General features: G+C 37.1%; 1 protein-coding gene across 2 annotated transcripts in view; it reads right to left on the bottom strand.

Moving 5' to 3' along the window:
• KLHL1 (kelch like family member 1) overlaps nt 1-17,612 on the bottom strand; it is a 178,843-nt gene that overhangs the window by 61,164 nt on the left and 100,067 nt on the right. Inside the window, exons 1-2 of one of the 2 annotated variants that reach the window (XM_085553973.1) lie at nt 11,042-11,226; nt 2,647-2,859 (exon numbers count right to left, since the gene is read on the bottom strand). In XM_085553973.1, coding sequence (XP_085410099.1) covers nt 2,647-2,859; nt 11,042-11,086 — 258 coding nt within the window. In that variant the 5' untranslated portion in view covers nt 11,087-11,226. Of the gene's footprint in view, nt 1-2,646; nt 2,860-11,041; nt 11,227-17,612 lie in introns of those variants that run through there. The other variant, XM_015851663.3, reaches the window with a different exon arrangement.

Raw genomic sequence — 17,612 nt, 5'->3', positions numbered from 1 at the left:
CAGGGCTAGGCAGAAGCTCAAATGTGCTGTTGAATTGCTGGAGGATGTTTCTAGTTTTGTCTAACTTCAGACAGGGAATGAGAGACACAAGCATGGAAGAAACCATTCTCTTTTGGGAAAGGGACATATAAAGATGAGAACTCTGTCTGAATTCTGACTTATTCTGATATCTTATTACTCGAGTCTGACCACATGCCAATGTAATTACAGAAGCTTTAGAGTGAAATGAGGTATCATAAACACAGGCTACAAATTTAAGCCTTCATTTTAAGAGGATCTTAGGGCAGTCTTTTCAATCTGTTAATAATCTTTGCAGTCTATGACTTCATCTTTTTTACTGAATTTAGAGGTAAGGAACACAAATCTGTTTTCTCAGAGGTCCAATGATTAGTTTTTAATTTTGACCCTACTTCCCTCCAGAGAGCTTTTCAGTTAATTTTCAGTGCAGTGAATCTGAGAGAATGTTTTATTTGATTTATACTTAAGTATAAATCATTATGGGGGAAAATTAACCTCGTGGTAATAAATTTCCACCTTGTTCTCAATATTTTCTGTTAAAACTTTGTTATATCTTAACTTCAATCTGGAAATAATTTTTAAAATACTTATTTAGTATAACTGCGAAGATTTATATGATGCGATACTCAGTGACAGTGATGATGTGATACTCAGAAAAGCATAAGTATTTGTTTTTAGATTTAATAGAAAAAAAAAAACAAAACTGGTCATCCACCTTCTGGTTTTTCAGATAAATAAATAAATAAGTAAGTAAAAAGTTATCTCCAAAAATTTAACTTGAATCTGAACAAAGAGGTTTTATGAAAAGTTTTCTCAGATTCATAATGAAATTTAGTTTGAGGTTAATACAATTGTATTAGAAGTTTATAGGCACATATCATTGATGCACGATATCAATACATGTTTACATTTATGATGTATCTATGATTAGCAGAGAAAATCTAGGATTTAATTCAATTGCTAAACATAAGATATAGTTATACTTCAGATTATTTAAAGTATCCAGGACATTCCCATGAGGATACCATAAGATCAAGTGAACACAGTTTCATTACATAAAGAAATTAGTGCTATTAGACATGTCTCACGGTGCTCTTACATTTTTAGGCCGCAGAGACACTAAGGGAAACCTAAAAGCAAATTTGAAAATAGCCAGTCAACTGTACAGGGATTTGTCTTTATGGTAAAACACTCAGTTTGGTAATTCAGGGACAACATGTTTATGTGCAATTAGCAGCACAGTGGTAAGCAAAGTATGTGACGTCTAGATGACTTAGAAGCTTCTAAAAATATAATTATTTTCATATCTTGCTGATACTTTTGCTGATACTTTACCTACCATATTTTATGTTGAAAAATGTTAAGCAAACAAAAACAGAACAAAGAAAAACTCATAAGTCTTCTATGAAACAGTGCCTGTAAATCTTAGCATCACGAGTTACGAGTTAGTTCTTGTTTTAATGATCTCCTTCCTAGTCTTCTTTTCTGCTCCTTCCCTGATACCTCCCAGAGTGTGTATGTATTTATTTATTTACACTGTATGCACAGCAAGAACAGTATTTAGTTATGTTATAAAGGGCCACTACAATTCTACACTCATCTTCCTTCCCATATTCCTCAAACATTAACTGAAACAGAATAAATACTTGGGCATGTCAGAGAATCATATGCTATGCTTAAGATTTCCATTGATGGGTATCAAAAATACCAGGACACCTGTCAAGAAACTGTTAAGAAGCATCAGTGGAATTGCATGAGAACCTGGAGGCTATCACTGCACTGTATTCAAACATTCTCTCTTAATTCTACACTAATCTGAGCAAGTGAGATGCATCCTGTGTCTACAGAGAGTCCAGAATAATATCGTTGATTAAAACATCTAATCAAACATTCCCTATTAATAGGAATGTAAATATATGAAAGAAAATCCTTTTTAATATACCTGAGGAAATACATCCCACACTTCTCATTCTCTATGTCATGTTGGGTATTACATGCTGAGTTGCCAACATCCAGAGAAAGGTCAACAAAAATTTAGTACTGATTGTTCTATGGGGGTCCAGTTATTTACTCAATGCAATCAGAAGACCTCAGAATCCATGTACTTCTTTGTCTATGAACTTCAAAAGCTTTTGACATATCCCTGCAGAACCTCTTGCAGCAGTTTAATGCTTATAGTATTTATTTATTTATTTTAAAAACAGATATGAAGAAAGGCTTTGTTTATTTTTGTACATATATATACACCTAGTGTATATATATTCCTAGTGTAAGTTTCCAAGAAGGGCGGTGATGGGACTCTCATCAGTAGCCAAACACATACACTTCTTTTCACTGATCTCATGGGATGGAGATAACGTAGAAGGAAGGTAAGAAGGCTCATTATATTAATATGACATTCTAATAGGAAAATCAAAAGCAGTGTGTGTTGGTTAAGCAGAAAAAGGAACTCATTCACAGCTTCTCATCAGCAAGCAGATGTCCAGATGCTTCCTAGAAAGCAGGGCCACAGCATGCGTAACAGTTGGTTAGGAAAACACCAGAGATGACCCTCTTTTTCATCCTTTCCTTTTTCTTGCTGCAGTTTTCATGATAACAATGATTGGATCATTATTAAAATAAAATTACCTGAGGTGGAAGCAGTGGTAATCTTATATATGCAAGCAGCATACTTAGGTCACTGCATCGCCTCTGCATATCATACTTCACCCACATCATTAAGGCGTGGAAAATGGTCTCTTCATCAGGAACATTCACATCATCACTAGCAAGAAGTTTATGAAGTTCTTCAGCTGGTAGAAGTAAAAATTCTTGATTTCTTATAACTTCCATTATATTTTCCTGAGAAGAAGAAAGCATCACGGATTTAATAATAGTGAAAGAAAATAAAAGCAGTTGTTAAAGCTAATATAGACATAGAATTAGTCTATCCATTTTTCTTACAGATCATAAGAAAAAAAAAAAAACCAACCAAAAAACAAAACAACAAAAAACCAACAGATTATTATAATTAACAGCTATATTTGTAGCTTATATATATATATATAACAATATTGTATATATATATACAATATATTTGTATTTCTTATATGAATATACTAAAATGAAAAGAAGATTGTATAATAAAATTTGGTTAGACAGAAAGGCTAGAGCAGATTTATATATTTAAAAGAAAGTGTTATGTTTTGGTCCTTTACTGGTAGATTCCACAAATGCCCAATTTTGTCACGACCCATTTTTAAACTGCTTGAGTAAATGCCAAAAGGCACAAAATATATATATATATATTTCTGGCCTTTGTTTTTATCCACTGGCTCCAAACAAAGTATGTTTAGATTGTATGCTTACAATCTTGGACAATAGCCTATGGAAACAGTTTGCAGGCACTTACCTACAAGTTGGCTTAATTCATTTAAAAATAAATAAATAAATAAAGAATCACTGCACTTCTCAATAAAATGATTTATAAGGGAAAGTTTAATTAAGGCTGATTAAACCGACATAAAATCCCATTATGAAGGAAATATAATTCAATGTGTTACTATGAACCAACATGAAACTTTGCAATAGAATATTAATCCAAAGTCCTAATATTATTGAAATGCATTATGATATTATTGAAATGCATTATGATGGTAGAATACATTTTATGAACTCACAGAAGTTAATTAATTTTGAACAATTTTCAGAACAGGGATTCTGAATAATTTTATTATTATCTTGATTAAGATTTCTTATAATTTTAAATTGTGTTCTCTTTTGGAGATATACTTAAGAAGAACTTATACCAGCCTCTGTACTCTGTACTACCATTGACTGAAAGCAACATCCAACAGTTTTCAAACAAAACATAAGCTTTCTAGGCCCAAATCTTTTCTTCTAAATATATGAATTTCCAGTACTTTCATTTTGAATCATGGCTAAGTAAACTTTTGCTTTTAAAAGTTTTAATGAACTGCAACAGCTGTATATGTGTATACATGCATTTATATATTTATGCACATATTTATATAAAACAGCAGTTTCTTAATCTTCAACAACAACAACAAAACTCCCTCCTATAAGTATTTAGCATTCCTTAAGTTGACTTTTGACTGTAAAAAAGCTTCTACATCACAGTTCATTTTTTTTTAATTCCATTTCATTTGGAGTGGAAAAGTATATTTCAGTTGGTTGCTGTTCTATCAAAACATAAATAGTTCATTGTGTGTTTCCATTGCAGAAAAAAAAAAAAAAAAGAAAAAAAAAAAAAGGCCTGTTTCTCTTCTAAAAATCGACCTTCATGTTTGCACCTTATGGAACAGGATACAAAAGACATCTGTGATCCACTGGTTAGCATTTTTGGGATAAATGAAATAACTGTGTTTTAATTCTTCAGGAATTAGTGTTAAAGATACCCAATGAGCTACTCAGTCTTGCACTACCAAGATGCTTTTAGGAATGTTCGGTGAATAATGGTTCTTACCACTTAAGCATGTCCAAAGTTATATGACAGCGGTGTATGAATTTTCTGAATCTGTAATTTTTGACTCCTATACTTACAGAGCTTTGTACATCTGATCTTCAGTGTCAACTAAGTCTCATAAGATTAACTGAGATGTGACTAATACTTCTTCTGCATGAGTTATTCATTTAACCTTTTGCTTAAGCAAGAATTGTAATGCTTTAATTAAGTACTGAATTTGTTTTAAAATAGAAAAGGTAACTTAGAAGAGATAGTAGGAAACTCAGAGAGTGGGTTTGTTTGTTTTACCTTTCACTTTCTCATTTGTTTTACCTTCCACTTTCTCAAAATTATCATGCAGTAACTATTGCTGTAAGGCCAAAGCATTCCCAAGGCAGTGCTGTCTCACTTTTAAATACTTACAGCAGCATAGAGAATTAGAATCACAGAATCACAAGCTTGGAAAGGACCTGTAAGATCATGTAGTCCAACCGTCCACCCATTACCACTGCTACCACAAGCCACTAAACCATATCTTGCAGCTCCTCATTCAGACACCTCTTGAACACTGCCAGGGATGGTGACTTCACCACCTCCTTGGACAGGCCATTCCAGCACCTGACTACTGTCTGAGAGAAAAAAGTTTCTTCTTATGTCTAAATGAAACTTCCTCTGGTACAACTTGTGACCATTTCCCCTCCTCATCATAGTCTCCATTCAGGAAGTTGTAGAGTGCAATGAGGTCTCCCTAGAGCGTCCTCTTCTCCAGACTAAACAATCCCAGCTCCCTCAGTCACTCCTCATAAGATGTGTGCTCCAGACCCCTCACCTGGTAGTCTCAGCTGGGGAACAGACTGAACCCCCTGTGATTCTGGAAGAAGAGGTCAGGGAATTACTACTCCAACTAGACTGTCACAAGTCCATGGGTCCAGATGAGATTCACCTGAGAGTGCTGAAGGAACTGGCAGAGGTGATTGCTGAGCTGCTTTCCATTATCTATCAGCACTCCTTGTTAAACGGGGAGGTCCCAGAAGACTGGAGGCTTGCAAACGTGACTGCCATTTACGAGAAAGGTTGTAAGGAAGATCCGGAGAACTACAGGCCTGTTAGCCTGACCTCGGTGCCGGGGAAGGTAATGGAACGGATTGTCTTGAGGGAGATCATGCAGCAGGTGTGGGATGGCCAGGAGATCAGACCTAGCCAGCATGGGTTCGTGAAGGGCAGGTCCTGCTTGACCAACCTAATCTCCTTCTACAATCCTGTGACACATCTGAAGGAAAGGCTGTTGATGTGCTCTACATAGACTTCAGCAAAGCCTTCGACACTGTCTCCCATGCTATTCTCCTGCAAAAGCTGGCAGCCCGTGGCTTGGATGGGTATACTCTCAGCTGGATAAGGAGCTGGCTGGAGGGCACGGCTCAGAGAGTGGTGGTAAATGGAGTTAAATCCAGTTGGAGACCAGTCACGAGTGGTGTTCCCCAGGTGCTGAGGCCTGTCCTGTTCAATATCTTTACTGATGACCTAGATGAGGGCATAGAGCGCACCCTCAGTAAGTTTGCAAATGACACTAAATTGGCTGGGAGTGTGGATCTGCCTGGGGGTAGCGAGGCCCTACAGAGGGATCTGGATAGGCTGGAGAGCTGGGCCGAAGCCAATGGAATGAGGTTCAACAAGACCAAATGCTGGGTCCTGCACTTTGGCCACAACAACCCCAGGCAGTGCTATAGGCTTGGGGCGGAGTGGCTGGAGGACTGTGTTGAGGAAACAGATGTGGGGGTTCTGATTGATGCTCGGCTGAACATGAGCCGACAGTGTGCCTGGGTAGCCAAGAAGACCAACGGCATCTTGGCTTGCATCAGAAACAGTGTTACTAGCAGGAACAGGGAGGTAATTGTCCCCCTGTACTTGGCATTTGTGCGGCCGCACCTCGAGTACTGTGTTCAGTTTTGGGCCCCTCACTGCAAGAAAGACATTGAGGCCCTGGAACGTGTTCAGAGGAGGGCTACAAAGCTGGTGAGGGGTCTGGAGCATAGGCCTTATGAGGAGAGGCTGAGGGAGTTTGGAATGTTCAGCCTAGAAGAGAGGAGGAGGGAGACCTTATTGCTCTCTATAACTTCCTGAAGGGAAGTTGTAGTGAGCTGGGGGTCGGCCTCTTCTCTTGTGTAGACAGTGATAGAAATAGAGGCAATGGTTTTAAGCTGCGCCAGAGGAGATTCAGGCTGGACATTAGGAAATATTACTTTTCGGAAAGGGTGGTGAGGCACTGGAATGCACTGTCCAGGGAGGTGGTGGAGTCACTGACCATGGTGGTGTTCAAGAAATGTTTGGATGTTGTGTTGAGGGATATGATTTAGCTGGGAAGTATTGGTAATGGTTGGAGTGGATGATCTTCTAAGTCTTTTCCAACCTTGATAATTCTGATTTCCAGCTTATATCAGGGAAGTTAAAGTCCCCCAAGGGCTGTCGACTGTACAACTTCTGCCAACTCTTTGTAGAATGTCTCATCTGTCTCTTCATCCTGGTAAGATGATCTATAACAGACCCCCACCAGGATGTCTAACCTTATTGGCCCTCCCCATGATCCTTACCCATAGAGACTCAACCTTATAATTCTCAGCCTCAAGCTCAACAACATCAAAGCACTCTCTAACAGAGAGCTATGCCACCCACCCTCCCTCCTTGTCTGTCCTTTCTGAAGAGCTTATAGCCATCCATTGCAGCACTCAACTTGTAGGAGTGATCCTATCATATTTCTGTAATGATAACTAGGTCATAGTTTGCCTGCCACACAACAGCTTCCAGCTCCTCTTGCTTACTTCCCAAGCTGCATGTATTGCTGTAAATGTACTTTATCTGAGTCCCTTGCCTCACACCTAATCCTATCATTGTTCCCTTAGGCTCATCTCCAGCCGGTATGGTTTTAACCCCTTCTCCTTCATATCTAGGCTAAAGATATAGCCTCTCAACAAGCCCTGCCAGCTCAAGGGCTGGAATCCATTTCCCTGTTTGAGACTGGTGAGACTGACATCAGCATCTATCAGGCCAGGTACCAAGTAAACCACCCCATATTAATAAATAGACAAATTATAATAACAATAACAATAATAATAATAATAATAATAATAATAATAATAATAATAAATTATTACATCTACATGAGCCTCTCAGCTGTGTATTTATAAGATCCTTGATTGCCCAGATTATCTGTTTTGGAGCCATTCCAGCTAGAACACAGGAACTGATCATGAGGTTTCAGTTGGTTTCTCTATCAGGGGATTTCCGAACTAACAGAGTGGCCCGGCAGCTCTCATGAGAGCAGCTGACATTGTGTGGACATTGCTGGGGCAATAGAACTGCATCCATGTTCCTTGCCTTAGAAAAAGCTTTTGGGAGGCTGTGATGTGTCCAGGTGCAGTGAGGAGAAGGCAGCATATATGCAGCACCTGAACCGTACTACAGCAGCAGGTGTGGTAGCTTGCGCAGCAGGCCACAGAAGTAGTGTTCCTCCCTGCTCAGAAGGCCAGATTACTTAATGGCATTCTCCAAGACCACATATTTACCAAGATCTCCAACATGCAACAAGTTCATCCCACAAAGATTGTGGGGGCTCAGATGGAGGCCCTGCCCATAAATTTGGCTGATCAGGTCTCCAGCTGCTGGGAATGCCTGAGCCTGCTGCTGTCTAGGGAGAGTGGCAGAAACTTCAACTGTGTGAGGTGTGAGCAGGTGGAAGATCTGTTCAGCAGGGTGGCAGAGCTCAAGGAGGAGGTGGAGAGGTTAAGGACCATCAGGGAGTGTGAGTGGGAGACTGATTAGTGGAGTAACTCCCTGGCATGTCAGAGAGAAAGGCAGCAGGGAGACTGCCCCCATAAAGTGTTAGTCCCGTACTCCATCACTGCTGGGCAGAGAGGAAACCTGAGAGATGGAGAGAGTTGGAAGACAGCTCCAGCTCAGCATCATGGATGAACCCCTTCCCTGCCAAATTCACTTCCCCGGGTGGCCCTAAGTAATACATTTGAGGCACTGGCAATTGAAAAGGAGGTGAGCAAGGAGGCACAGGCAGGTTTGCCTAAGGCATTACTAAGGGTGAGGTGGTTCACTCTGTGTCTCCAAGCACCGGAGTTTTGCTTCCAGACTGCCTCTGTTAAGAAAGACATAAAGGTTATTGTGAGTGATTACGTCCTCATGGCAATGGAGGGCCCCATATGTAGACTGGACTCAACTCATTGCTGCCACTGTGCTGCCTCACTAGGGCCTGGGTCAAGGATGTAACTCAAAAAAAACTTCCAGATCTGGTAGTAATCTCTGATTACTACCCATTGCTGATAGTTCAGGCAGGTAGCAATGCAGTAGCTCAGAGAAGCCTATGAACTATCCAAAAAGGATTCAGGGAAATTGGTTGAGGAAGTGGGAGCACCACTGATATTTTCTTCTAACCTTTCTTGGGCAGCGAGGGATAGAAAGGGCTAGGAAAACCCAGGTAATGAGTAAGTGCCTGAGAGGCTGGGTTTTTCGACCACAGGGTGATTTACTCAACATCTGGTCTGATGGCTGCAGATGGGTGTCACTTGTCACTAAGAGGAAGATGGATCCTAGCCTGAGAGCTAGTGGGGCTCATTGAGAAGGTTTTAGACTAGATAGGAAGGGTATGCATTGAGGCTTACTAGGACAGAGCAAGTAGCCTGAAATTTTATACTAGATCTGATGGGGGAAGAGTTGAGTGTGGCAGGACAGAGAAAGACTTGGGGTTGCTGCCATGCCAGAAGATAGCAAGGAAAATACCTCTGAACTGTCCTGTAGGATCTTCTGGGAACTCTTTGAAGGAGGAGGGACAACTCTCACAACTAGCATACAGTGATTGAGGGCTACAGGCTCTTCAGAAATCATAAAATAAAATATTCTTTGCTTTTAAAGGATAAAACTCTGGAACAGACTTCTAGTGGGGCAGGCAGGGAAAAGGTCTATTACAGCCAGTATAAGAATACGGGATGCAAAAGGGATTACATGATATAGTTTCTTATTACAGAAGGGAACTGTCTTTGTTTCCTTCTCAGTTGCGTTACCCTTCTATTGAACCTAATAACATTTGTTTTACTGAAGATTGCTTCCTTATAAAGGCATCATCTCAAAGACATCTGGAGATGGATAATTTGCCACTTCTGCGGTAGCTTTCAGAAGTAATCATCCTCAACATTAAAATGTACGTCTAATTTGCCATTTGAACTCATCTGCCTTCCACTCATACATACACATTCTTATTATGAACTTTACTCTGGTTAACAAGTCCATTAGCACAAAAAACAAAACAAAACAAAGAAGCAAAACAAAACAAACACAAAAACCTAAAAATTAAAAATTAAAAAAAAAAAAAAAAAAAAAAGAAAGAGCTTAAAATAATCTCTTGGGTCTTTAATAGCTCTAAGGATTTGAGTGGTTCTGGCCTTGCTTTTACAGTTTTCACAATACTGTATCCTACAATACACCATCAAAGTGTTCAGGAGTCAAATAGGATTCTTATTCTTAATCCTTAATATTGTTCGGGAGATTTTTGTGGTAGCACCTACAAATTAACTAGTAATCTCATAACCATTCACTGACCTAACCTAACCCTATTTAGCCTGTGAAATGTGATGGAATAAAGCACAGAGCAAATGCAGTCAGATATATCTGTTTAAAAAAAAAAAAAAAAGAAAAAGAAAAAAAAAAAAGATTCATAAATGGTTAATGAATATTGTAATTAAGATAATGCTCTGAATGAATTGAAACCTCAGCCAAAGCATTGAAATGTTGTGTTTTGTTTTTTTTCCCCTCATACTCCTGTTCTTCAAACTTTAATTAAAAATAAGTAGTCATTAACGTAAAAATGCCTCTAATGAATGATGGAGAAATTAATGATCATAGGGGAAAAATGTTATTATTCTCTTAGTCTCCAAAAATATTTCACATTTAGTAGTCATTTTAACTGAAACCAAATACTAAATAAGAAGTAAAAATAAAATAAAATAATAATAATAATAATAATAATAATAAACCTTCTAAATATATTTTTTAAATTTGTGTGTGCTAAACTACTTACAAACTCCACACTTTGACCGTCCTAGAACTGCACTGCAGTAATTCAGTAAAATTCACAGTTACACTGTTGAGAGTTTTGGCTTTTGACACAGTACATTTAAAAAAAAAAAAATATATATATATATATATAACTTCTCTAACCTAAAATTACCAGCAGAATGGACCTAGTTTACAATCAGCTGTTTATAGTTAGATGTTGTGTTAAGGGTCATAATTTAGTGAGAACTATTGGTGATAGGTGGATGGTTGGACTGGATGATCTTGTAGGTCTTTTATTCTAGGTAGCAGCTGCTGTTTCTTCATAGCTTACAATAATTACTGTATTTCTGTTATATTATTTTAATTACAGAGATGTGAATAATATTTAACTACTAAGGACACTATTGAATAAATTGTATCTTTTATAAGATAGGTGCTTGAAGACTGGAGGATAGCCAATGTCAATCTAGTCTTCAAAAATGGAAAGCAGGAGGACCCGGGAAACTACAGGCCAGTCAGCCTCACCTCTGTCCCTAAAGAGGTGGTGGAAAAACTTGTTCTGGATGCCATCTCCAAGCAATTGGAATTGGTTATCAGGAGCAGTCAACGTGGATTCACCAAGGGGAAATCATGTGTGACCAACCTGATAGTCTTCTATGATGTCATCACTGGCAGGGTAGATGGGAGGAGAGCAGTGTAGAGTCTTGCACCTGGGGAGGAATAACCACATGCATCAGCAGAGGTTAGGGGATGGACCTACTGGTAAGAAGCTTTGTGGAGAAAGACCTGGGGGTCTTCGTGGACAACAGGTTGGCCATGAGCCAGAAGTGTGCTTTGGTGGCTGAGAAGGCTAATGGTATCCTGGGGTGCATTAAAACAAACAAAAAACCATGGCCACAAGATTGAGGGAGGTTATCCTTCCCTCTGCCTTGGTGAGACCACATTTAGACTACTGTATTTAGTTCTAGTCTCCTCAGTTCAAAAAAGACACTGGTCTGCTGGAAAGAGTCCAGTGGAGGGCCACAAAGATGATAAAAGGGTTTGAAGCACCTCTCTTATGAGGAAAGGCTGAGCAATCTGGGTCTGTTAGCCTTGAGGAAGAAAGACTTGAAGAAGATCTGATCAGTGCTTATAAATATCTAAGGTGTGAGAAGCAAAGGGACAACACTGGAGTCTTTGCAGTGGTGCAAGTCAACAGGACAAGGGTAAATGGCCATATACTGAAGCACAGGAAGTTCCGCCCAAATGTGCATGAGAACTTCTTCACAGTAAGGGTGATGGAGCACTGGAACATGTGGCCCAGGGATGTTGTGGAGTCCAGCAGAATGCCATAAGAAGATGATAAAGGGCCTAAAGCATCTCACATATGAGGAAAGGCTGAGTAACCTGAGTCTGTTCAGCCTGGGGCGAAGACTACTGAGAGAGTATCTGATCTGTGTTTATAGATGTCTAAAGGGAAATGGGAGGTTAATAGATGAAGTCAGGCTCTTTTTGGTGGTGTGCTGCAATGGGACAAGGAGTAATGGCCTGAAATTTAAACATAGGAAATTCCATACTGACATTGCAGAAGAACTTCCATATGGTAAGGGTGACAGAACACTGGAACAGGTTGCCAAGAGAGAGAGGTTGTGGAGTCTCCGTCTATTGAGATGTTCAAGACTCATCTGGATGCCTACATATAGACCTACTGTATGTACCTGCTTTGGCAGGGGAGTTGGAATCAAAGGACTCTTGAGGTACCTTCCAACCCCTGCAATTCTGTGATCCTGTGATAATGGGAGATTGGATAGCAAGTAAGCATATATGTACAGAAATGCATATACGAATACATAAACTCACACTAAAGTCACCCCACTGCAGGGTTTTGAATGTATTCTAAATCATAACACTTATCTCATGAGCAGAGAACAATAAAAAACAAATCACTACTGAAGGAATAAATTCTACTGAAAACTGAAAATCAGAGAACATCAGATATAATACTCAAAAAACAACCAGCTGTGATTCTATTTTCCTTTGATTGGACAGTGATGAAATGCAATAAGCTTAGAATTAATGGCCGTAAAATAGAAACATAACTTTTGGTAGAAAGAGGGAAATGGTCTCTGGTGGCTGCTCAGTCCAAACTCCAGTCAAATCAGGGCTCATTTCAAATGTAGATCAGGGCTTTGTTGACTCTGGCTTTGAATATACTCAAGAACAGAGATTGTTACAATAAACCTGCTACAATGGCTACTCCACCACTGCGAATAAATGTTTTTAAATTGGAAAATTCAGTCTTTTTTTTTTTTTTTTTTTTTTTTCCTATTTCAGTAATACTAACAGTATCACTATAATGTCTTTTAGCTTTTCTCCTATTCACGTGAAAGCAGCTATCTTGAAAACAAAACTTGAATTTGTAACTTTTAAATATAGCAGCAAAGAGTAAGAAAAACTTTTATATATATATATAAAATATGTAATTTTATATATATATATATTTGTGTGTGTGTGTTTGTTTGCTTTTTTCCTAATATCTTTAATCTCCAAATTCATACAAGAAAAGACACACCAAGGATTTTAAAAGAAAAACCTGGATCTAAGAGGTTATGATACATAATGGGCCAGATATGCCTTAGTGTCACAAGAAAAGAGCACCTGCAATTCTATTAATATATCTAGTTCCCGGATCCTTTCTGAGCATGGCTCTGTCTTGCCATACACTCCCAGAAAGAGTAAAAGGTATTCCCTGTAAGTGCAGTTTTGTACAGAAGTGTATACAAATATAAGTTCTTATGCCAGGACTACGCCTGTGAAACATTCTGCATTTATGAAGATCAGTTTGTATTATGAGAATTAGAAAATAATATGCCAGAATTAACACAACCTCAATTTAATGTAATTAACTGTATGAAAAACCTTTTCACTGTTAATTTGTTTTTACGGCAGTATTTTTATAAAAGACTGCCTCCTGTAACAGACTGAGTTCTTAAGCAGCTTTGTCTAGACAACTCATTTTAAAACAACTGAATTCTACTGCAGGATGTAAGACAATCAGATACCATAAGCACTGATGGAAACATCTCAGAGAAGGCTCAGTAAGATAAGCTCACTTTCATTCACATTTTCGTTACTACCTTTACAAAAATACACAGGTACATAATTAACTAAGTAACGAGTGCATTGAAATAAAAAGACAAAAAGCTGTTTCTTTGCACCCCCAAAATGGTTCTAGTTTCTTGCATGTATTTGTTAAATGAATTTATAATACTCTTTCTCATTGTAGGCATCTGTGATCCCAGCATGCAAGGAGCCACTTAGATATAATTTGCATAATTATTAAGTAGTTTGCATTGTAATACTGGGGAAAGAAGACTTAGTAATAAAAAAACATCTAAAGCTGTACATTTTTCAGACTTACTGCATCCTAAATATTCATTAATATTTATATTTATTTAGAACGTACTCTAGAAAGTCAAATAAAGGAAAAGGACATTTTTTTTTCTAAGCAAAATGAATATACTATCCTTATACACAGCCAATTACAACCTAGAATACATGACTATTTACATTTTTTTGTTGTTGTTGTTTGTTTGTTTGTTTTTTGTTTTAATAAATCCATGAAAGCTTTTCTGTTATAAAAGGAAGGAATGAAACTATAACCTGCTCTCTCATAAAACAAATACATGTGCTGAATATATATTAAATCACAGTAGCAAATAAGAAATCGCAGCTTACCCAACTAATGACAATGGAGTAACTGTTTATATATAACTGTCTGTTTATGTGTACCACTGGAAGCTAATGTCTTTGTTTCAAAGAATTACCTTTTCCAGTGAACACTGTAACTTTGAAAAGAACTTACATATTTTGGCAACTTCTAAAATATATGGGTACTGGAGTATAGTCTGGAAGCTTATGCGTAATGCTTAGATTTTTTACATGCACAAAGCAAGCTAAAGAGGAGACAGATGTGGAACTTGCTAACTACAGATTTGTGTCTGATAGATTGCACTATTTGAGTCTTTCCTGAGACTTTCATTTATTGTAGCTAGCAGTATACTCTTTGAGGAAACAAACAGCACTCATATTTCTCTATAAATGAGGATTTGGAAGCGTTGAAAGTGTTCTCTGAGTATCACGGAGACTGACATTAATTGTACTTTCACATCAATTTCTATCAAACTCTACAACTGCACCAGCACCATATGAAGTAAGTCAGTAATACTTCGAAACATACAATATGCCCCTTGGTATTTAAAGCTTTTACTTACGTGATTAAATAACACATGCACAAAAAAAAAAAAAATTAAACAGCGCTACATTTTGTTTAATTAATTAAATGACTTGTAAAACTCAATCTTTTCTCCACGTGTCACGTATGCATACTTTATGGCAATATTGCTATGTATTCTTTTAAAATTTAATTAGAAATCTCACCAGCAAAATAAATAAATAAATAAATAAATGTATAGATAGATAGATATATTCAATACTTCCTGTAGATAAACATCAGTAAACAATCACCTAATATTTTAATACAATGTAACATTTTAAACAACAACCATCTAACATTCTAAATCAACCTTAACTTTTATTTAATATTATTTGACCAACTGGGAATCACATTTTTCCGAACAACACTTTTGAAACCTAATGAAGTATTTGAAACCACATAAATAATTTATCTATTAACTTTTCTGCAGTGCACTTTAGCTTTCAGATATGTATCAGTCACCAATTTTTAGTTATCTTCAGACTTTATCTCAGAGATCGTTTTTACTACCTCTGCTATACAGATCAGAAGAAGAAATGGAATTTAAGGTTAAAAAAGGTTCACCACTGATGACAGAGGAAGTCTGGATAGCAAGCTTAGACTAAGCAGCTAATATCACAAGTCAACAGGCATTCTGAATTTTAAAAAGCGCATATGAAGACTGCACTGTATGAATTTAAGAGATGCCTAATATTTTAGTAGGAAAAAAGTAGTTAATTACTGACAATTATTTTTGAAATGAAGAGTGAAAATTAGATGTGGGCTGCATGGATATCTTTTACGTTAATTTAGTTATATAAATATATTACAGGAAGCAGTAAAAGCTGTTGATTTCATGTTATATCATTTTATGAAGTGGTTTTCAGCTCCAGATATGCTATTCTAAAGCCATTATAATAGTCACAAGAAAAGAATAGCCATTGTTTGTGTTAGCTTAACAATAAACTATGTTTACCATTTTTATTCTGCTGAACTGTGCAGTCACAAGGCTACATAAAATGTGAAGGAATCTCATACATTCATGGTACTGAAATATGAACCATCAGGTCTTCAAAAGAATGGTTAGCTACAAGGAAAGGATATAGAATCAAGTGGGCAACAAATTAAATACCGTACATCTTTCCCTTCATAAACACACCAAAATCAACTAAAGTCCTATTGACTGAACTGCATCATACTCCTGCACTGCAACAAATTCTACATATCACTTGTGAGAAAACTGTATTTTATTCATTATCTCCAACCTTCAGGGAACTGTATGTTTCCTAATAAGCTGAGAATCTTCTGTTCTCTCTGGTACTGTGGGTGCCTTGTTTGGCAAAACCTCTCTTATGTTATCCTAAACTCAAAAATATTTCCTTTCCTGTGCTATCTGCTAATGAGAATCTGGCTTTCCTCTCACTCAGTTCCACTTTACTTGGTATTCAGTATTCAAAATGAATGAACAGAAGCCTTCTTTTCTCTTGTGTTTTTATAACAGAAAATAGCATATACCAACACTAATAAGGAAATACATAGATTATCATGTCACTGATATTTAGAATTAAATCCAAGAAGACTGTTTAGATCATTAATCTAATTTCTTAAATATCAAATACATTCTGCACACACAGCTCACCAATTACCCTGGTAATGAGAATAATTTCTGCTTTGCCAAGATTTTACTAAAACGCATTAATTCAGTCCTGAGATGACACTATCTAGAGATGAAGAATTCACCATTTCCTCTACAGCTATTCCAGCATTTAAGCACTTTTCTTGATAGAAAAGTGAACCTTAATTTCACTGTATTTAAACTAAATTGGCTCTTGCTATGGTTAAAGAGCTATTTAGTTCACAGCAGTTTCCCCCTGTAGACATTCACTGTAATCAAGTATATTGTCTTCTCTTATTTTTAATATGCTGAAATAGCCCAAGCACTCTCAGACATTCATTGTAAATTATATTATCTTTTCTTGTAATACAGTGTGTCTCTTTTCTTCATGTTCTTCAAACATCAAGTTCTATTTAAAAGTGGTAACATGTACCGAGCATTCCAAAATCCATCAGTACATCCAGAAATAAGCTATTTTTTGCCATAGCACCATATTGAGGCACAAGGGAGTTCTTTATCTATTCCTGTATAGATTTTCTACAGCTAAAATGTCCAGACACATAACACATTTTACTGAAGTCCAAATGTATTAGGCTTGTTCTATTTTTTAGGTTTTTTTTTTTTTATTTTTATTTATTTTTTTATTTTTATTTTTTCCCCTAAGAAATCTCAGTCATCTTATTAAAATAAAAGATTGGTTAAGTCTGACATGATCTTACTTGGTCTTATTTTCAGTGTGACTGGGACATGTTCTGCATATATACATGAAGATATGTATAGAAGTATACACGTGTCTAAATACATATGCATACACCTGTATGTATATGCACATACAAAGGAACACTCATACACACATATCACTTGCATTTATGTTGAACTCTGTGCTTTACCTTGTTCTACTTTAAACCCAGGTAACAGAACCCAGTGGTAAAAGCAGAAGAACTTGTGCGTTGAAATAAAAGCAGTTTACTAGGGAAAGCAAAAGCCACACACAAAAGAAAAGCAAATAAAATCATTAAATAAATTTAAAAAAAAATAAATAAATCCATAACGTGGCCTTATATGAGCCACTACAAAGAAAAAATAACTCTATCCCCATACAAATCATGACATACATTCATCATCACCGTGATAATTTTCTTTTCAGGAAGTTTTCATTGATGCACATCTTGCCTTGTTCCATATGTTTGAAATTAATATAATCATTCAAAGGAATTAAAGGTTTCTTTTATGATTCATAACAGATA

Source organism: Coturnix japonica, chromosome 1 (genome assembly GCF_054131305.1).
Source record: "Coturnix japonica strain WE chromosome 1, WE-NBRP24, whole genome shotgun sequence".
NCBI classification, from domain to species: domain Eukaryota; kingdom Metazoa; phylum Chordata; class Aves; order Galliformes; family Phasianidae; genus Coturnix; species Coturnix japonica.
Note: the sequence above shows the minus strand (reverse complement) of the source record. Positions and strands in the feature narration are given on the sequence as shown.